General features: G+C 36.4%; 3 protein-coding genes across 9 annotated transcripts; 2 read left to right on the plus strand and 1 right to left on the minus strand.

Moving 5' to 3' along the window:
* LOC18606788 (E3 ubiquitin-protein ligase RNF14) lies at positions 1,831 to 6,394 on the minus strand. 2 transcript variants are annotated; one of them, XM_018118288.1, is made up of 7 exons: positions 5,775 to 6,394; positions 5,453 to 5,527; positions 4,866 to 5,367; positions 3,546 to 3,931; positions 2,921 to 3,147; positions 2,662 to 2,809; positions 1,831 to 2,286 (listed from the first exon to the last, which is right to left on the minus strand). In XM_018118288.1, the coding sequence occupies exons 1-7, from the start codon at positions 6,330 to 6,332 to the stop codon at positions 2,158 to 2,160; spliced, it is 2,025 nt and encodes a 674-aa protein (XP_017973777.1). In that variant the 5' UTR covers positions 6,333 to 6,394; the 3' UTR covers positions 1,831 to 2,157. The 2 variants fall into 2 exon arrangements, with proteins under 2 accessions (XP_017973777.1, XP_007040646.2); XM_007040584.2 differs by having other exon boundaries at positions 4,854 to 5,367; positions 5,775 to 6,389.
* On the plus strand, positions 6,716 to 14,586 carry LOC18606789 (calmodulin-interacting protein 111). 5 transcript variants are annotated; one of them, XR_001927227.1, is made up of 12 exons: positions 6,716 to 6,871; positions 7,580 to 7,921; positions 8,040 to 8,198; positions 8,712 to 9,586; positions 9,980 to 10,184; positions 10,483 to 10,690; positions 11,283 to 11,782; positions 12,010 to 12,306; positions 12,707 to 12,787; positions 12,920 to 13,110; positions 13,181 to 13,368; positions 14,015 to 14,586. XR_001927227.1 is itself a non-coding variant. In XM_007040587.2 (12 exons), the coding sequence occupies exons 2-12, from the start codon at positions 7,634 to 7,636 to the stop codon at positions 14,028 to 14,030; spliced, it is 3,138 nt and encodes a 1,045-aa protein (XP_007040649.2). In that variant the 5' UTR covers positions 6,721 to 6,871; positions 7,580 to 7,633; the 3' UTR covers positions 14,031 to 14,586. The 5 variants fall into 5 exon arrangements, 4 of the variants coding, with proteins under 4 accessions (XP_007040649.2, XP_017973657.1, XP_007040650.2 ...); XM_007040587.2 differs by having other exon boundaries at positions 6,721 to 6,871; positions 12,010 to 12,436; XM_018118168.1 differs by having other exon boundaries at positions 6,722 to 6,871; positions 12,010 to 12,436; positions 14,060 to 14,586.
* Positions 15,183 to 19,631, plus strand: LOC18606790 (pentatricopeptide repeat-containing protein At1g63080, mitochondrial). 2 transcript variants are annotated; one of them, XM_018118486.1, is made up of 4 exons: positions 15,183 to 15,415; positions 15,591 to 17,941; positions 18,331 to 18,610; positions 18,800 to 19,631. In XM_018118486.1, exon 2 carries the CDS (start codon positions 15,670 to 15,672, stop codon positions 17,908 to 17,910), a length of 2,241 nt encoding a protein of 746 aa, XP_017973975.1. In that variant the 5' UTR covers positions 15,183 to 15,415; positions 15,591 to 15,669; the 3' UTR covers positions 17,911 to 17,941; positions 18,331 to 18,610; positions 18,800 to 19,631. The 2 variants fall into 2 exon arrangements, with proteins under 2 accessions (XP_017973975.1, XP_017973976.1); XM_018118487.1 differs by lacking the exon at positions 15,183 to 15,415 and having other exon boundaries at positions 15,424 to 17,941; positions 18,331 to 18,377; positions 18,513 to 18,610.

Genomic DNA, 19,798 nt, shown 5'->3' on the forward strand with positions numbered 1-19,798 from the left:
AAAGCCACGTAGCATAATAGTCATTTCTATATTTTTTCAATGCAAAATATAGTTTCAATGGTGACTTGATTGTTCACCTTAATTCGTCCCCACACAAAGACCCCTAGTTCCTGTCATTATCAATCTCTCTCTCTCTACCNCTCTCTCTCTCTCTCTCTCTCTCTCTCTCTATATATATATATATATATATATATATGCTTAAGTCTAAAACTCATTTATTTAATTACTTTAAATCGGTTATTAAATTAAAAAAAATGAAAATAAGAGTGTGTTTGGGAGTAGGGTTAATGATAAAAAAAAAGGATAAAATATCTTATTTTTTAAGTTTTAATCAAAATTTTAAACGATTTTATTAGTTTTTGAAATGAACACTCTACTCTTAAAAAAATATTTTTCGTTGTACACATAAATTTAGCCATTGGTCAACGTTAATATTTCTATTAGTTTGATGATGTGACAATATTGAAATAATAATTTTACTTTTTATTAATTTTAAAAATTATTATTATATATTTTTTATTAAATTAAAAATTTCTATTATTATGTTTAATAAATAAAAAAGATCGGTGCTCCCCTTGGTCTTCTCCATTATATATATATATATATAATAATATTTTTTTAGTTAATAAAGAAAAATTTTAGTTATTTCATAATTTTTATTAATAGTGTTTACTCTTTTGGGAGCAGAGTTTCTATTTCAAAAATAAATAAATATGTTTAAAATTTTGATTAAAACTTAAAATCATAGAATAATTTTATCCAAAAAAGTGATATGTAATAATAACATAAGCATCTCTCTTATAATGATTACGTTACAATTAACTAATTGTGATAATAAATCATATAAGATTCATCGAAATATTATACGAAATTCACACTTATAAGTAACGAATCACTACATATTTATTAATTGTGATCAAATAATTACAAATTTGTAATAAAAAGAATTACGAGTGGAATACCCTAAATAATAAAATGAAAATATATGTTTTTTATTTTCTTAAAAAATAATAATAACAAAGAAGCTTCTGGAAGTCCATTTCAGCTTTGTATGTAAATCTGCCAAAAGTGTTTTTATTTTATTTTTAATATTTCAATGATTGCTCTTAAAATTGATTTGGAATTCCGGCAGGTAATGGGGGGCATGGAATTGAGCAAGTTGGGGACACAACAAAATCACCATCGCAATCATGAAAGTGACGCTGACTCCGTCCCTCCCTTCAAGTCTGCTTCGTCCTTTTAATTAATGGTTTACCCACATATTGTCGCACTATGTTTATAAATTTAATTCAATTATTGCTACTGCTAATTATTGCTTCTCCCTTTCATTTTTAAATATGTTTTAAAATAAAGTTTTTTTTTAATTTTTAGATACTTGATATTATAAATTTATTCATATATATATGGAAAAAATACAAATTTAATCCTGTAACTCTCTCGAGTCTCAGGGCCATTCTTCAGTGGAGCCCACTAGCACAATTTTCCGTCTGTCTGGGCCTGTTGCGACAGCTAGGCTTCCCCTTTCTTTCCTTCTTGCAAGGCTCATATTCATAACGCCAGTTAAACCAGACCCAAGCTGATTAGGTCAGATCTTGGGTTACTGAGCCCGAGTTGGACCCAAATAGCCCGAGCTAACAAGCTAACCAAAACCATTTTATTCAAGAATGACTGGACATTGTCTTCAGCCCTGACCATAGCTGCGAATGAGGATTAACTTAGTCATGTAAGCAAGCACGAGATGGAAAGATGGTGTTGAATCTTTCCCTATTTAGATCCATGGAACATATGCAATTTTTTTTCTTTTTTGTTTTTATTTTGCTACAACTCAGCTGAGGAATGTATGATCCACAACTATACGTCCACAGCAGCTTCCGGTTTCGAACCTGATTTATTACAAGGCCGTTTTCTTGAAAGAATTTTGATGCCAAGACACCGGGAACAAAAAACTATACTGTCGTGTACAAGTTACAACACCCAAAAATGCGTCTTCGGGAGAAATAGGAAATACGCAACATAATTCAAGTAGCCCACACTGTTTCCTTACCTTTGGAAGACTATCAATGTCATGGCAAGATCAAATTGTAAGAGGCTTTCTGCCACCTTGGTCTCATCTACCAGTTGCCTTTTCAAATAGGTTGGTCCGACGATATTGCGTCACTATCCCTCGGTATGCTGCTTGCAACCCTTGGGTCCATAGTGTTGAGAGCTACGCCTCACAATATTTTTGCACAAGTAACAATAGTGCATTTGGCATGCCCAGCAGAAAATGTGATTGTTGTTGCCTACCTGTTAACATACAATAAATGGGAAAAACATAGAACACAGTTACTATGTTGAGCGAACTCAAACAATCAAGAACAACAAAACAATGCCAAAAAAACTACACATTGCCTATCGAACGAATTTTTGTTATGTTTTCAACTACAAACTATATATGGATGACTTTAATAGATGGACAACATATCCAAAGGAAAGCCAGGACTGCTGGACATGGCTAGTGTAAAAGAATCATTCTTTTGAAATTGTTATTTTAGATCAGGATGCATGCTAACAAGGCATTTAGACTTCATTGGCATGTAGCTAGTTTCAATTAGAAAATTAGAAGATAAAAAGAATATATAGGTGGAGGAAAATTCCAACAAATCAAATAAATTTTATCACCTTTGCATTGAGCTGACGACAGTTAGGGCATGGCTGTCCACGTTCAGCAAAGAGTTGAGCATGAACCTGACCTAATACCTGGCGTGCATTTAACCTTTCCTCCCAGTCTCGTATCATTTCTTGTGGGAACAATTCACATGCCCCATCCCTTCAACAAGCAAAAATGCGGAACCTCATCGACTAAGTACTGACCAATGAACATTCAAGTTGACACAAGCAATGATGAAGACTTCATCTAGAAATTCTGGAAGTTGCATACCTGAAATGATCATATCCATTAATGGCACTGTTACATCGGTAGCAGAAGTACTGCCCGCAGTTCTCACATACCATCTTGTTACATCCCTCAGTTTTTGAGATTGCCATCTTACATGATGGACATTGCTTGGCATCACGCATTATTTCCTTCATGCTAAGGATTTCATTGATCATCTCACGCTCCTTGTGCTTTTGTGCTTGATTCAATTGGGATGAATTTTGGCGCTCCTGTCAGCAACATTAATTCCATGAATGATGGAGAAAAGTTTCTATGATAGAGGAAGTAGGTGCTCATAGGACAAGGAAAATGCTAAAAATATATGCAAGCAGTGAAGAAAAAGGAGCACAGCAAAGAAGACAACTTTGATGAACATTGATCTAATTTTGTCCATGAAATCCAAGTTAAAGCTATACACAAGAACCATCCCATGAACCTTTAAAGGCTTTAGCACAGTCATGATCTCATCATGTTTGAATAATGCTTTGTACAGCTATTTCCAGTTTCTACAATTTACCATTAAAATATCAAAGGAATTCTGACTAAACTCTACTTTAAAGAAATGATACTCCTGTCCCACTAGACATAGAGAAATAAGATCCACAGAAGAAAACGACATAGATAATACCTGCAAGATACGAAGCTTCAGTTCTGGTGTCATACACTCTATGCCTACATGACGGCGCTCCCTACAAAGCGTACAAAAGCTAAAGAAGCACTTGGAGCATTGTGCATGTTCGTCTTCATCCTCTATGCAAGGTGTTTCACATCTTGGGCAATATACAACATCTGACATTGATTCAAGTGTTTTCTGTAGCATAAGGGACTCCCACCGTTCATACCCTTCATCACCAAGTAACCGTTTCAATAAACCAGGAGGGACCATGCCCCCACATTTAGCTTCAGGACATAGCAGCTTGTTTACGGTGCCTTCGGTGATATGCATGTCAGAATAAGTTTTGATGCATTTGCAGCAGAAGAAATGCTGGCATGGCAGCCTAATAAAGTCAGTTCCTAGTTTAAAAAAAAAAAAACAGTAGCAAGGGTTCAATAACGATCACAATAGAGTGCACAACACTATCTTCTGAATCCAAACTAAAAATATATAGAACATACACTTAATAGCTATCCACATTAAAATCCTTTCCCCAAAAAATCCAAAGTTTCCTGAGTCATAAAGCATCATCCTAAACCCTTTAAGAAAATTTCTCCACCCCTATTCTGAATAATATTTTCTCTGTACTTAATTGCCAAATTAAACTATTTTTCCTACCATCCTCAAAAAAAAAAAAGAAAAATTCAGAGCCCCAGCCAACCAGCCAAAAGTGAAATTGGAGATGTTAACAAATCTATTCTAGATCTAAGGAAATTTTCACCGCATGCTGCAAAGAAGTTATCAAACAGCAATTAAATCCTGTCTTTCATTCACTCATAAAAGGGAAAGAAAATTTTCATATATAAGCTTCGAGATAGTACTACTATTCAAAGAACCAGCAGAAAATACATAAATTTTACCCCACAATCCTCTCCAATCAAAAAATGTCCCACAACTACAACTCTTAATTTAATTCAAACCCGAGGAAACCTCGGTAATAGTGCATGTGTCCCCAGTATGCTTAATGCAAGTTCTCCAACTTATTATAGTGGAAAAACCATTAACTGAAAACAATATTACTGATGCTTAGAATCCAGCATGATTATCAACCATAGCATTCAAATCAAGTCATCTAAAATGAGGGACACCTAAAAGATCACCACATTCATGATTAAAGCCTTAGATTCTTTTAGATTCATGTCTATCATTCCCTGCATTCTTCTGCTTCTCTCGTAAAGCAAAACTGCCAAAAGAATGCACAAAAAGGCAATGCTCAAGATAGCAAACAATAGCAAAAACGTTTACAATTGAACAAAAAATAATTAATCAACATACGATTACCTGCATACTCACTAAAACAAATTGAACATTCATGCAAGCTTTTGAGGAAGTTCTCATGGCATATCTCATCATTGTAACTCCGAATAAACGGTACATCAACATCAGGGGAGACACTTCCTGAAACTGCACGCCTCTCTCCATTATTCTCAATGCCATAAGGACCAAGCATTATTTCTTTATCACATCCAAGATAAGAAAGCGAGAAATTTTGTAGCCAATCTGCCCATCGGTATATAACTTCCTGCCCTTCTTGCTCCTTCCATATTAAGTCGAGCTGACTGCAAAGATCGGAAATTCTAGCTGAATGCAACCACTGAACAGAGATGGTAAAATATGGAGGAAGATGGCTGGGGTATGATCTAGGTAGTAAACAGGTCAACACAATTGGTGGAAGATATTGGACTTTGAACGAGTATGAGAAGTCATCTGAAGTCTCACTTCCACCAACATCATTAGATGAATTTAGCTTTGTCGTTATAATAGTCTCTCCACTGCCTTCCAGGTGAATGTGAATCTGTAAAATAACACAAAGGTATCAGCTTATTCACTTGGTTGTAGCTAGAGAAAGAAAACCTGAAATTATAGGCCAGTAACATAACCTTCAAGGATCGTAAGCCCATCTCTCTATCAAGGATGAAAACATTTTCTCCGTAAATAGACTTTATTGCAAGTAACTACAAGAAAAAGAAAGATCAAATACAGCAATGGCTGAAAAGGAACTCATTGTAATGGTCAGCAGTTTAAGGATAAAACGCATTCCTTTGTGCTTTCAACACCGTGATTTTTAAAAAGCTAAGCTAAGTTCAGAATCTTCCTTCGTCTTTTGAATAAAACAAGTGCACAAACTTAATGAAGGATAAATAATTGGTCAGAATGAAAGTCTTAATAATCAAAATAGACATCGAAATTCGTTTGAATTACCTCGTCCTCTTGCAACTGATCATTGATTCTCAGCTGTTCCTCCGACAATTCGGGTTCGTCCACCCTTAACCGCAGCTCCTCAAACCTACTCACAACATCATCCGCACTGTTTTGTGATTCATCTCCTTCAATTTCCTCTCCATCCCCGTCAATCTTGGACACGAAAGCCTTGATTCCTTTATTTTCTTCTTGGTCGCAGTTTACTTCTTCGATTACACTCAAACTCGCTTTATTGTCCTCAGAACTCAGCTCAGATTTTGAAGAAATGAGCTCGGATTTTTTGACGAACCGAGGTTTGGCAACGTGGCCACGCCGGTATTTCCAGTTGGGGTTACGATGAGTTCTGGACGGTTTGGGGGTAAAATCGGGGGACTGCAGTTGCTGAGAAATGGACGGGGATGAAGGACCATTAAGATTCGACTCCTCTTCTTGATGATGGGGATCTTGTTGTGGCGGTTGAGGAGTGTCATGAAGGGGCTTGACGGACCAGGTCTCGTCGGCCTGTAGAGGTTGGTGGTGGTGATGGCCTTGCCTTGATCCTCTTCTCGTTCTTCTCATGGCGGAGGCTGAAGTTGCAACGGAGCTCAGCGTTGGCGGTGATTTCCTGAAACCGAGACGGGATTATATCTGGGCTCTGAATTCAATATTCCGGGTCAATCCAACGCCTGTTTGGACGCTTACCTGGCCGACTTCGGTTTCAACCGAATATAATCCGGGTTTTTCTTATTCGGCTGTTTCGGCCCAAGTTTTTCCAAAACAAAAGCACACATCATCCCTCGTCATCAACATTGGGCCGTCATGAGCCCAACGTTTTGGGCCAGACAAAACCCACTCACACTAACGGACAAGCGTTGAAAATGACTGACCATTTGTGGCTTTGTTTCGACGCTTGGGCTGGGCTGCATGCTCGATCGCTCATCCCTGCATTGCATCATTTAAACTTAACGCTGGCGGAGGCGGTGTCTCTCTGGTTCGCCGCACCAAGACGAACCATTTCCTGTTTATCTTTCATTTTTAATCAATTTTACCGTTTCTTTCTCCCGTCTCCGCCGCCTCTCCTGGAGAAGAAAGCTCCGCCACTGTCCAGCTTCATTTCCGTGAGTTTTCTGCTTTCCTATGTCTCATCCTTATGCTTTAATTCCAGTAAGTCAGGGACTAGTAGCTTTTTTTTTTTTAAAAAAAAAGTAAACGGCTATCGCAGTGATTAGCTTTTAGTAATTTTTAAAGTGATTTTAGTTATTTTTAGTTCGATTTCTACTTCTTTCAAGAATCAGACGTGGTTAAATAGTGAAGTAGAATGCTTTGAACTCTGTGGTTCAGCTTGTTTCTATACGCTATTCATACAAGTTCAAGGTTTTGCTATTTTCTCGTTGAAAGGAAGTGAAAGTTTTTAAACGTAATGTTTCTTAATTTTGTTAATTAGTATGTTAATCTGTTTTAACTGTTAATTCCAGTTAATCAAATGTTTTTTAATGTTCCTTTAGGGATAAATCTATTGCAACTCCTTGAACTATAGCTGAATCTTGTTCAAGTCCTCGAACCTTCATTTTTACATTGTTATCTTTTGATAATTAAGCGAATATTAGATCATATAGTGAAAAAATTGAAAGATTTCCTCAATTGCTATCGGATCATTTCCTCACAAATTTAGTTTTATTGCCTTTAAGTTTCTGTTTATTCTATAAAATCTGAAAGGAGTTAAAAAATTTAAACTTTAACAGTTAAGTGAAATGGGTAAATTATTTTAAGAATTATGGGTGTATTTGTAGTAATCATCCTCTAACTAGTCCTAACTTGTCTCACAGGCTCTTGAATGGGCTATTTGATTTGTTTCAGAGGCTCTAGGATCAACTGCGGAGATGCCTTCAAAGTCAAAGAAGCAATCCAAGATGCCTTCCAGGCAATCAAATTCTGACCCATCAGCTTCTCCACGGACACCATCTGTTTCTTCTCTAGATTCAGAAGTAAGTGAAGAAGTTCTTAGGTGCTCTCTTGAAGAAGTTTCTAGGCGATATCCTTCTCTTATTGGAAAATCTGCTTTCATTGGCCAAGTTAGTGATGTTGACTTAGAAACCAGAGGCTGCAAAATTTGGTTGTCAGAAAGTTCTATGGTTGCTTCTTACCTTGCTCCTGGTTCATTAGTATCGGTAATTTACTATCTTTATTTCTAGTATCTGACATGAAATTATTAGTAGGTTTTCGAAAATTGAATCTCCCCATCCCCCACTCTTCTGCTGCTGACTTATATTCTAACCCCATTACTAGGTCTCGCTTGCGGCTTTGAAGAATGAACATTCAAACGGCTTTCCTCTAAGCTTGGTAACAGATGAATGTGCTAAAACCTTGGTTGTTGATTTGGCCAATGAAACTGCAAAAGAAGTTGGAAACTACTTTGCGCTTGCTACAGTTTTTCCATCTTGTAAGGTTCGAATGACAATCTTATTTTAGTTTAACTCTTTATTTTCTTCTATCTTCTCCTTTTTGCTTGTGAAATTTGAAAAGAAAAAAGATCAGCTTGACAAACTATGCTATGAAGTTGGAGAAAGTGGATGCTTCCTATACTGTTAAACCTGCTATAGATGCTTTACAATTATACAAGGTGGTTTTTTCTGAATGGAGATGGTAACTAATTATGAAGTTCATTTAGTACGTTGTATTTCTTACAGGTGAATTTGGGGCTGCATAATTACATCCAGATATAGTTGCTCTAGCTTGGAATATTTCTTAGGGTGAATTGATGGAATCTCATATAGTTTGGTACCATTGTAGAATCTTTTAGCATAACCTCATAAATTATTGTTTTATTTATCGTGCTATAATTTGTAAATTATGGATTTGAATCTATGCCTTAATTTACATTTTCTTAATTTTGGAGATTCTGGTGGTGGTAACATAGAAGTTCGATTCTCTATCTTCACCCTCTTCCTCTCTTTCCAGGTTTTGAAGAATGGAGTGCGATTGTCTTCAAACCTTTCATACACACTGGGTTGTCCTGCTTCTGGCAGCACTGTGTTTGTTTATCCTATACAAAGTGAATTTAAAACTGGTCTTGTAAGTGGGAGAGAAAATGCACATAATCCAAATGCTAATTACCTCTCACTGCATAGCTGCAAGCAATTGCATCTTGAGCTGACTTCTTTTAAGAACACAGTAAACACAAGCAATGATATATTGCCTAAAATGGAGTTTGCTACAGAAAAAACTCATGGTCGATATGAGAATGGAATAACATCTTCCCCTAAGACACCATTATATCAGCCAATGCTGAGTTCTCCTCATTCTAGTCAGTTAGCTTCACCATTATGTGAAGCGTCAGCATCAAATTTCTCAAAACCAAATGGTTTATATGTTGATTCATTTGATGTTAAAGAGATATTAAGGGATGAAAGTTCTAAGAAGCTTCTAGAGACCTGTGCTGCTTCATGGTTGTATTCGCGTAATCTACTCTGTGGAAATATTGTGGCCTTTCCAATACTTTCTGAGCTTTGCATTTTCCGTGTGAGAGGTGCTGGTATCACTAATCAAGATTTGAAGAATGGAAGTCATCATAGTTTGCCCACACAGAATCTTGAATCTATGGAGCATGTAGATAATGCTTTTGTTGTAGACTATGAGACTAAAGTGTACTTATGTTTATCATCAGATTTGTCATCTGAAACTCTTGCTGAAAGACCTTCACCGTGTCTGCAACTTGACCTTGAAGAAGTGGAAACCATTATGGAGCATGATATCTCAGAATTGGGTGGCTTGTCTCAAGAATATGCAGTATTGAAGGAAATTATTTCCTCATCTGTGAAGAATGCTTTGTCAAGGTATATCATATGAATTTGCTGTTACTTGTTATTTTCTCGATCCTACATAATTTGAAATATATATACATAGAAAATATCTAGAAAGAAGATTCTAGCGTTTTTGAGGACTGTGAGATGCATTTGTCCTATGGCTTCAACAATCAAAAGGAGGAAAACATCTTTTTAAATGACTTAATGAACATGGAAAAAGTTATCTTTTTTTATAATTTTTTTAATTGAATTGGCATTTTGTTATTTTGTTAGCAGTAGTGTGTACTTGTTGCTGTTTTCTCAGATGTTGGAGTTCACTGATGCATTCATTCACAGATACTTTACTTTATCTTTTTATCCTTTACCTGTCTTTTGTTTGACATAGTAAAAGTTAAATGTTGATTGCTAATGTAACTGTTTTAGTTTTGGTTTACAAACTACGAAGGGAGTGCTTCTTCATGGTCCACCTGGAACGGGAAAGACTTCTTTGGCTCGGTTATGCGTCCGTGATGCTGGTGTCAACCTTTTCTATGTAAACGGACCTGAGATTGTTAGTGAATATTATGGAGAAAGTGAACAAGAATTGCTCAAAGTTTTTGAGTCAGCTACACAGGCTGCACCTTCTGTGGTTAGATTTTTTTCTCTCAAAGTCCTTGTTACTTTTGCATACTTTCTTGCCCTGCATGTCTTAGCACTCTGTGGTTTAGTTGTTGAGACACCATAAAAACAATAAGTGAAAAATTCTTGGATGCAACATGTAATAGCAAAATGTTGACATGTCAATTTTAACCTTCAATGTTATCTTTTGAAGAAAAAATATTGAAAGGTTATGTCTTCTAGGGACTCATTGTCTTCTAGGGACTCATTGCATACTTTCCTGTGCCTCTTCCTTTAGATGCTACCTAACTTACAGTTCCTCTGTATAGGTATTCATTGATGAGTTGGATGCCATTGCTCCTGCACGAAAAGAAGGAGGTGAACAGCTATCTCAAAGAATGGTTGCTACTTTGTTGAATTTGATGGATGGGATCAGTAGAACTGATGGAGTGCTAGTGATTGCTGCTACCAATAGGCCTGATAGCATTGAGCCTGCACTTAGACGGCCTGGAAGACTTGGCAGGGAACTTGAGATTGGTAGGATAATGCTGTTCTCTTTTGTGATATTAAATTTCGTTACCTTGACTATCTTTTTGTTTTTCAAATGATAACTCTTTTTCCTATATTCACATGATAAATTAAACACACTCCATTTTATTCACTATATAGAGTTTATGATGCTATCACATACTGGTTCTGTTCAAGGGTAAAATCTGATTCAGTTATAACTTAATTTAGACTGAAGATGCAGTATTTCTTGTATTTATTGGCTCAAAGGTTGCATAAATGGAAGAAATGAGGGTAATATTTGAGTTTAGAGATTTCTCTTAGTAGGGTTAGGACTACTATGCTATCTAAGATATAAACAAATATCATAATGTTCAAGTCTGTAAACTTGAAGTGCATTTTACTCCATTCAAGGAAGCCTGTGAAACCATGAATCTTCAAGTCTGTAAACTTGAAGTGCATTTTACTCCATTCAAGGAAGCTTTTGAAACCATGAATGAACTTAGAACTATAGGTTTGTGTTATTTCTTTTGTTGCTCACCCAATCAATTCCAAATTACAGATGTTCTTCCCTTTTGTCTGATATGCTATCTGCTTTTATTGATATTGAAAATTCATGCAGGTGTGCCATCTCCAAAGCAACGACTGGATATATTACATACCCTTCTCAGTAAAATGGACCACTGTATTTCAGATATGCAAGTTCAGCAACTTGCTATGGCTACACATGGCTTTGTGGGTGCTGATCTAGCATCCCTTTGTAATGAGGCAGCCCTAGTTTGTCTTAGACGTTATGCTAAATTTAAAGTTTCGTGTCAAGGTTTGGATTCTTGTGGAATGCCGATTACGTACATAGGTCATTCAGGCCATAAAATGGAAGGAATGGAACGTGGAAGTGATTTAAGAGACATTTCAATTAGCTGTTCAGACTCTGCATCTTCTTGCAAAACAGATTTGCCTGATTCTGCTGAGACAGTCTCACAAATAACAGCTAGTATCCAGACTGGTATTAGTGATATTTCTGAAGGGATGTCTTTAGTGAAAGAAAAATGCCTGCTAAGATTGGCTTTTGAAGATTTTGAAAAAGCCAGGATGAAAGTGAGACCTAGTGCCATGCGTGAGGTATGGCTAAGATATCACTGTTGTTTGGAAAAGTCATTTCTTGTCATTTATTTTATGCAACTGATGTCTACTATTGCAATGAAAATACCGAACAACCACAGCTGCTGTTTGCACAAATTTTTATGCTTCCAACATGATTTTAGAATATTTTTAACTAAAAAAGATCAAAGCTGCAATTTTTAGAGTTGCAAGTTGATTTCATTTAAGATGTACTTCTCTGCTTATAGGTCATACTTGAGGTTCCAAAAGTTAATTGGGAAGATGTTGGCGGTCAAAGGGAGGTCAAAAATCAGTTAATGGAAGCCGTTGAATGGCCTCAAAAACACCAGGACGCATTCAAGAGGATTGGTACACGGCCTCCCACAGGGGTGCTGATGTTTGGACCTCCTGGTTGTAGCAAAACCCTCATGGCTCGTGCTGTAGCTTCTAAAGCTGGATTGAATTTTCTGGCAGTGAAGGGTCCAGAACTTTTCAGCAAATGGGTTGGTGAATCCGAGAAGGCAGTGAGATCCCTTTTTGCAAAGGCAAGGGCTAATGCTCCATCAATCATATTTTTTGATGAAATTGATAGCCTTGCCGTAATTCGTGGGAAGGAAAGTGATGGGGTTTCAGTTTCTGATAGAGTCATGAGTCAACTTCTTGTTGAGTTGGATGGTTAGTATGTGATGTGAAGCATTTAGTCCCCTAATATATTCATGGTGCTTTCATTCATATATTTTGCAGACCTTTGTTTTTTCTTTTTAGAATGCATCTGTGGAGCTTTGCTTTTATGCCTATTTAATTTCAAATTAAAACATCTTCGTTTTGCTTTATCCTCCCTTGAGGAGATTCTATCTCACCTATCTGGATTATCATTGGAACATAGCATGTTTTGCGCATATGGAATAAAATATACTGACTTGACTGAAAGTCTTGCTGATCTAGGTTTGCATCAAAGAGTTGATGTTACTGTTATTGCGGCTACTAATCAGCCAGACAAGATTGACTCTGCCCTTTTAAGACCAGGTCTTTTCTTTCTCTCTCCATCCCCTCCCCTCATCATGCACAAGCTCAAACATACCAATTTTATAACCTTCTAGCTCTTATAGCATAAACATGATCACCTTTCTCATAATAATTAATAAAAGATTCATGCAGGTCGCTTCGACCGATTGTTATATGTTGGACCACCAAACAAGAATGATCGTGAAGATATATTCCGTATCCATTTGCGTAAAATTCCTTGCAGCTCGGATGTCAGCGTAAAGGAGCTTGCTCATCTCACAGAGGGCTGTACTGGTGCTGACATATCATTGATTTGCCGGGAGGCAGCTGTTGCAGCTCTTGAGGTTTGTTAGTTCATGCTGTGTTTTCTGGAATGTTTTCTCCATTGTTGGTTTAATGTTACTTTCCCATCAGGAGAGCCTTGATGCTGAAGAAGTAACAATGTGTCACTTAAAAGCTGCAATCAGACAAGCACGACCATTAGAGATTCAATTGTATCAAGAGCTATCAGCTAAGTTTGAAAGGCTTGTTCACTCCAGTACTATAGAAAAGACACTAGGATCTCAACAGTGCTCGATTAGATCGACTGGGCTGCCCTTTTGGTAAACATTTCTTCTTTTACTTTACTTTTCTCCAATGAGATTGATTAGCTAAATGTATCCCTCTTTCTCTAACAATATCAAGTCTCAAGCTGTGATATGCACAGCAGCTAAATATATCTAATCTTTGTGAATTACTTATTTACATTGGATCTTGAATTCCAGATTTTTCTCAAATTTGGCATTACTATATATGTGATCTGTCCTTTGGAACTTAAGTGCTAAAGCTAACTATTTCTTAAAAGATCTAAAGGAACTGTATATATAATCAAAAGAAATCAAAGTGCTAAAGCTAACTATTCCTTTTCAGATCATCTAGGATGGTAACCCATTGCATGCTTACAGCACACTTGTCCAATGATTGGTCGATACGGTGTAACTGAAGGGTCGTCTTTTTTCTTCTGGGGGGTGGGGTTCAGAGTTTGTTACCGTTGAAAGTAATTCTAAATGTGTTGGTTTCTATCAAGGAAAGATGCCTTACTTGATGTATTAAAGTATAATACACTTTGTAGTTTGCAATAGCCGCAAATGGCTTGCAGCTGCTAATCCATAATGACTATTGTTTCCCCTAAAGAAATTAGATTTGCCGTTTCGTATTTGTTGTACGCTGCGGTTTTTTCCTAAGAACTTTGGCTTCCATGTCTTTCAGGAAATCAACTGATTGAACGTGTTTTCTTCTCTTGATCCAATGCAGCGGGACCCTGATAAAATCCATGTCACAGTTCTTTGCTCGTTTCCCAGCAGCCCTCCTACACTCAAAGTCTGCTACAAATGGTTAAACAACAAATATGATTGATTTCATAACTTAAAACACATGGAATTCCAGCTGCTCTCTAAGGAATGGAGTCGTGATTTCTTGTTTATTTCAAAAGCTGTCTTTTGGCAGTGAGATGGAGTTCAGTTTGTCCTGGTTTCGGTGGCGGTGATACAGCAGTACTGCCATAAGCCCCATAGTAATCGAAGAATGGTAGAGGCAATGGAACCACAATTTTGACTCCGCTGGTATGTTTGTAAATGTAACCTTACCTGACTGACCTTGTTTTCTTAATGGTTATGACACAGTTTTGTGCTTTAGTTTCCAAATGCACTCTTTCAGAAGGAATAAGAGGAAACAGCATTATCTATTTCCAGGGAGAAAACTCCCTATACCAATCAAATAAGGGTTTTTTTGCTAACCCAAAATTTATGGATTCTTAATATTAATGTACCAATTTTTTGTTTCTTGAAAGGAGATAGTAAGGCATATTTCTTGATTCTTCACAAATTTATTTTTCGTAAATTTTAGTATTATATTATTGCACAAATTAAATTTATTAAAATTTCAATGAAATTTTATACTATTTACGTAAATTAAATTTCTTAAAATTTTAAATTTTAAATTATATTTAAAAGTTTTAAGACGTGTTTATTCTAAATCCATTGATCAAGCACGAAATGAAGCAATTAAAATATATAATGGTAATAGCGCGTCCTAAGTTGATTATTTGATCTCAATGACTTAATTAATTCATTTTTCTATAACTGTTGATATATAAGATAATTTTTTATTCAAAATCATGATTATAAAATGTGTTTTCTTTTTTATTTTTTTATTGCGTTAAAATGGTAAAAAGGAAAAAAAAGAAAAAAAAAGGCTTTGGCGTATTTGTTCTCTATTTATTCATTAATTAATTTTCCCAAAAAAAAAGACTTCAAAAAATGCACCTTTTAAAAAGTATGGTAATGACATTTTAAAATTATGATATAATTTAACTAATTTAAAAAGAGAAGGAAATTTTATAAAATAAAGAAATATAGAAAATAGGGAGTTGGGGCAGGCGGTTCACTTGGCAACGGCCGATAATGCAGCCCTAAGGCATACCAGGCGCGCTGTCAAGAAGAAACTCAAAGCACAGCAGTTCAAGCTCAACTCAAAGACACCTCTTTCAACCGACAGGGCGGTGGCTGTTTTAACCTCCGTCGTCCTTATCGGAGAATTAAAAATCCTCCCTTTCGAACTATTCTCCTAGTTCTCTCTCTTTCGGCTCAAAATAACTTATCCTGTTTTCAGGTATTTTCAGCTCCACTTCTTACCAAATTGATATTACGTACTTTTTCATATATTTTAGATTCTTTTAAAAACATTTAGATTTTTTGAATCTGGGATTCTCTTCAAAGCACGATTCTTTCGTTCTGGATAATATAGTAGTGGGTATTTGAAGTTGTTCCTCTTTTTGGCCTCCAAGGCATGGTACACCAGAGGCTCCAATGGTCGCATGTTCTACGGGAGAAAGCATTTTGTGATGAATTTCACTCTGGGTATTAATGGGTATTTGGTCTTATTCAAAAATATGTTTAGTTCAATCCGGTTTGCTTCGAGACGTAGTTGTTCACTACAAAAAATTTCTTCTTAGAGTGTATTATTCTGCTTCATCTGCTTTGTTGTTGGAAGACCATGTCTTTGATTGTAGTCCTGAGGTTGTAAGTGTTAATAATGAAGTTGAGGAGCTTCAAGTTCCAAGGAAGAGGTTCGAATTTTGTAGAAATCCCAGGCTTACTCCTTTTGTTGTGAGGGTATTTAAATCGTTGAATTGGGACATTGCAAGGGAAATTAGGTTCAATATGGCTGCAAAGATGTACGGATTTGATCATTCAATGTACGCATTTCGGATCATCATTCATATATTTGCAATGGCAGGGATGCAGATGGAAGCACATGCTTTGCTTAGAGATATTGTTTGCTATTACAAAGAGGTTAAGACTGATATGTTTGAATTACTACTGTATCTGTTGGATTCACCTGAGCATGTCCATAGATCAGCTGATGTTTTCAATGTGCTCATCAAGGTTTTTGCATCTAATTCGATGCTTGAGAATGGCATTGACGTTTTTGTGCAGGCTAAAAAAATTGGGCTTGAACCAAATATTATGTCATGCAACTTCTTGCTCAAGTGTTTAGTAGAAGCAAATAGAGGAGAATTTGTGAGAAGTTTGTTTGAAGATATGAAGAACTCGGGGCCATCTCCTAATGTTTACACCTATACGATTATGATGAACTTTTATTGTAATGGATATTGTGGGAGGGATGTAGATGTTGGACAAGCAAATAACCTTCTAGAGGATATGGAGAGAGGTGGGAAAAATCCATCTGTTGTAACATACAGCACATATATTGGTGGACTTTGTAGAGTTGGTTGTGTTGAACTTGCTCTAGATTTCATTCGAAAGTTGTGTTTTGGAAACCAACCGATCAATAGCTTCTGTTATAATGCCATTATATATGGATTTTGCCAAAAAGGTGAACCATACGAAGGTTTGAAGGTTTTGGAAGAAATGAAGCATTGTGGAATATCACCAGATGTTCATAGCTATAGCATTTTGATTGACGGGTTCTGCAAAAAAGGTGATTGTGAGAAAGGTATTAATTTGATTGATGAGATGATAGTCAACGGCATGAAGCCTTCACTTGTTACGTATACCTCACTCTTTCATGGTCTGTGTAAGAGTGGATTGGCAGATGTTTCACTGAATTTGTTTCGTAATCTTGCTAATGATGGATATGAATATGACTTGGCTGCTTACAGTGTCTTGCTCAAGGGATTTTGTCTTCAAGGTGATGTGGATTCTGCCATGGAACTTTTTGAGGGGATGTTCAGCAATAGCTTAATTCCTACGACCAACAGTTTCAACAGGTTGATTCACGGATTCTGTAAGATGGGGCTCTTGGATAAAGCCTTGGAACTTTTCAACATCATGCTGCAAAGTGGCGTATCACCAACTATCTTCACTTGCAATGTAATTGCTGATGGTTATTGCAAAGCAGGACATTTGGAGGAAGCTTTGAAACTTATAAATGAAATGCATGAGTTTGGCATTTTTCCTAACTCATATACATATAATGGAATTATTAAGAGGCTTTGCATGCAAAGCTATTCAGGAAAAGCTTGGGAACTTCTTCCTCAAATGATTAAGAAGAATATTCTTCATAATGTTCATTGTAACATCCTTATGAATGGATTTGCTGAACAGTCGAAACCAAAAAAGGCCTTGATGTTGTATGCAAGAATGTTAAAGCTTGGGTTCACACGAACCACAATTACACATACAATTCTTATCAACATATTCAGCCAGAGGTGCAAAATGTATGAAGCGTATAGTTTGTTTAAGGACATGATAGCAAAGGGTTTGATTCCTGATACCATTTCTTACACATCTGTTATAGCTGGGTTTTGTAGAGTTAGAGATATGAAAAAGGCTTGGGCTCTATATACAGAAATGCTGCGGAGAGGTTATTCACCCAATGTTGTCACTTATACCTGTCTAATTGATGGATTTTGTCATATACACCGTATGGATATGGCCAACTTGTTAATTGATGAAATGAAAAGACGGGATATCAATCCCGATGTGGTGACATATACTGCTCTAATTTCTGGGTACAGGAGACTTGGTGATATTGATAGAGCACATGAGTTGTTCGCTGAAATGAAAAGTAAGGGTATTGTTCCTGATGATGCTGCCTATAGTGCATTGGGGGAGGATAATGGCATGACTACATATAATTAGACAACTGAGGAAATGATGAAAGAACTGGATGGTAAGTTTCTTACTTCTTTTCATTTGAATATAATCTGAATTTCAATTTTACATAAAGGCAATTTTAATTTTTTTGAAGATCCTTTTGATTTCATAAATGCATGTAGACAGCCATAGTATTTCCTGTTGCAGTACACTATACTGATGTCAGAGCTGTCTTACAGTTTCAAATTTTCTTTGTTAGTGTCATAGAATCATGTTTTATAAGAAGTGAGGTAATGATGTTTTGTTATTGATAGAAATCACAATACACCTTGAAGTATCTTTTGGTTACCTTTTAAATGATGGTGTGTTTTCATTAATGCATTTATTTAGAGTCACTTTTGATTTTATTTTATTTTTTGTTTCACATAAGGAAGGTTAATTGTTGATCACTGTTTTATCTTACAGTATTCGATTATGAACCACGAACAGAGTGCTTCTTCATGGTCCTCCTGGTATGTGAAAGACTTCTTTGGCTCAAACATGTGCCCATGATGCTGGTATCAAGCTTATCTTTGGGAATGGAGTTCAGATTGTTAGTCAAAGTTACAAGGAAATTTAACAGGTATTGCCTTAAATTTCTGATTCAGCTACACAGGCTGCAGCTTCTGTGGCTAAATGCTCGTCCAGAGTGGCTTCTGAAGATACTGAAAAGGCCAGATGAAAGTGACCTGGCACCATGCATGAGGTATGACTAAGACATCTATTCTTGAGGAAATTTATTGCTTATCATTACAATCAGAAGAAATAAAATCTTTTACTTTGTCTTCATGGAATGTTGTTAATTCTTTTGAGAAGGTTTGAAAATGGAATATTCTTGAATTGCTGGTTGATTTCTTCTACTATTAACGTTTTTCTCTCTATTTCTTGGTAAAAGGCAATTGGGAAGATGTTGGCAGTCAAAACTCAGTAATCAGAAAACGGTGGCCAGCAAAGATTCAGTTGTATCAAGGGCCATCAGCTAAGTTCTTAAGGCATGTGCACTGCATTTTACTGGTTTACCATTTGGTAAACACTTCTTTTGCTACAATTTTCTCTGATTATTAGTATTAACATGTTGCTCGGTAAGGTGGATTTAAAATATGCAATTTGCCTGAGATGTACCTCTCTCTCTCTCTCTCTCTCTCTCTCTTGTGTACGAGTATATGTGATGCATGTGCCTTATTGCTTTTTACAGAAGCTGAATATAGATCTGTCGCTGTGAATGGCACATTCACACTGAAGGTTAAAATTATGGAGAATGATGGAATTTTCCCACTGCATACTATGACCCCTCAAGTATGAAGTTTCTTGTCAAATTTCACTTTACTTGCGATATCCCTGGCACCGGAGTAGTAATATCAGTGCAAATAAACAATCAGAATGACCTGAATGGAAGCTAACCACCGGTACAGTCCTTATCTGATCCCATGGGACAACATCCATTCTAATGCAATCCAAAACATTGATCAACGTACAGGTCGTATAAATTGTCAGATATGGTGGGGCAAAACCAATGTTTTCAGAGTGTTTTGGAGGAATATCTGTAGTCCAATTCCATAAGCACTGTGTCAAGAAGAGGCGTAAATCTAATGTAATAGTAGCAACATACAACTTGCTCTTGCTAATCCATTTATATTGCTGTTTGCAAGATTTCAATAATTAACAAGTATCCCCTCTGAAATGAGTTGGATGTGGGATTTGCTTTTTTAAATAGCATTTTCTCTTCAGAGTTGGTCTGATCATTCTCAGCTGCCCCTTTTTAACCCTCGAAGTATGCTTTACTTTTAAATGAGCAAAACCCCTTCATCACTTTTACCGTATAACAAGGATCAATCATGTTTCTTTCCCTCTTATTTTTGTGCGGGAATAAACATGAAGGACAAATTTCTACTTT

This window comes from Theobroma cacao, chromosome 3, assembly GCF_000208745.1.
Source record: "Theobroma cacao cultivar B97-61/B2 chromosome 3, Criollo_cocoa_genome_V2, whole genome shotgun sequence".
NCBI lineage: Eukaryota > Viridiplantae > Streptophyta > Magnoliopsida > Malvales > Malvaceae > Theobroma > Theobroma cacao.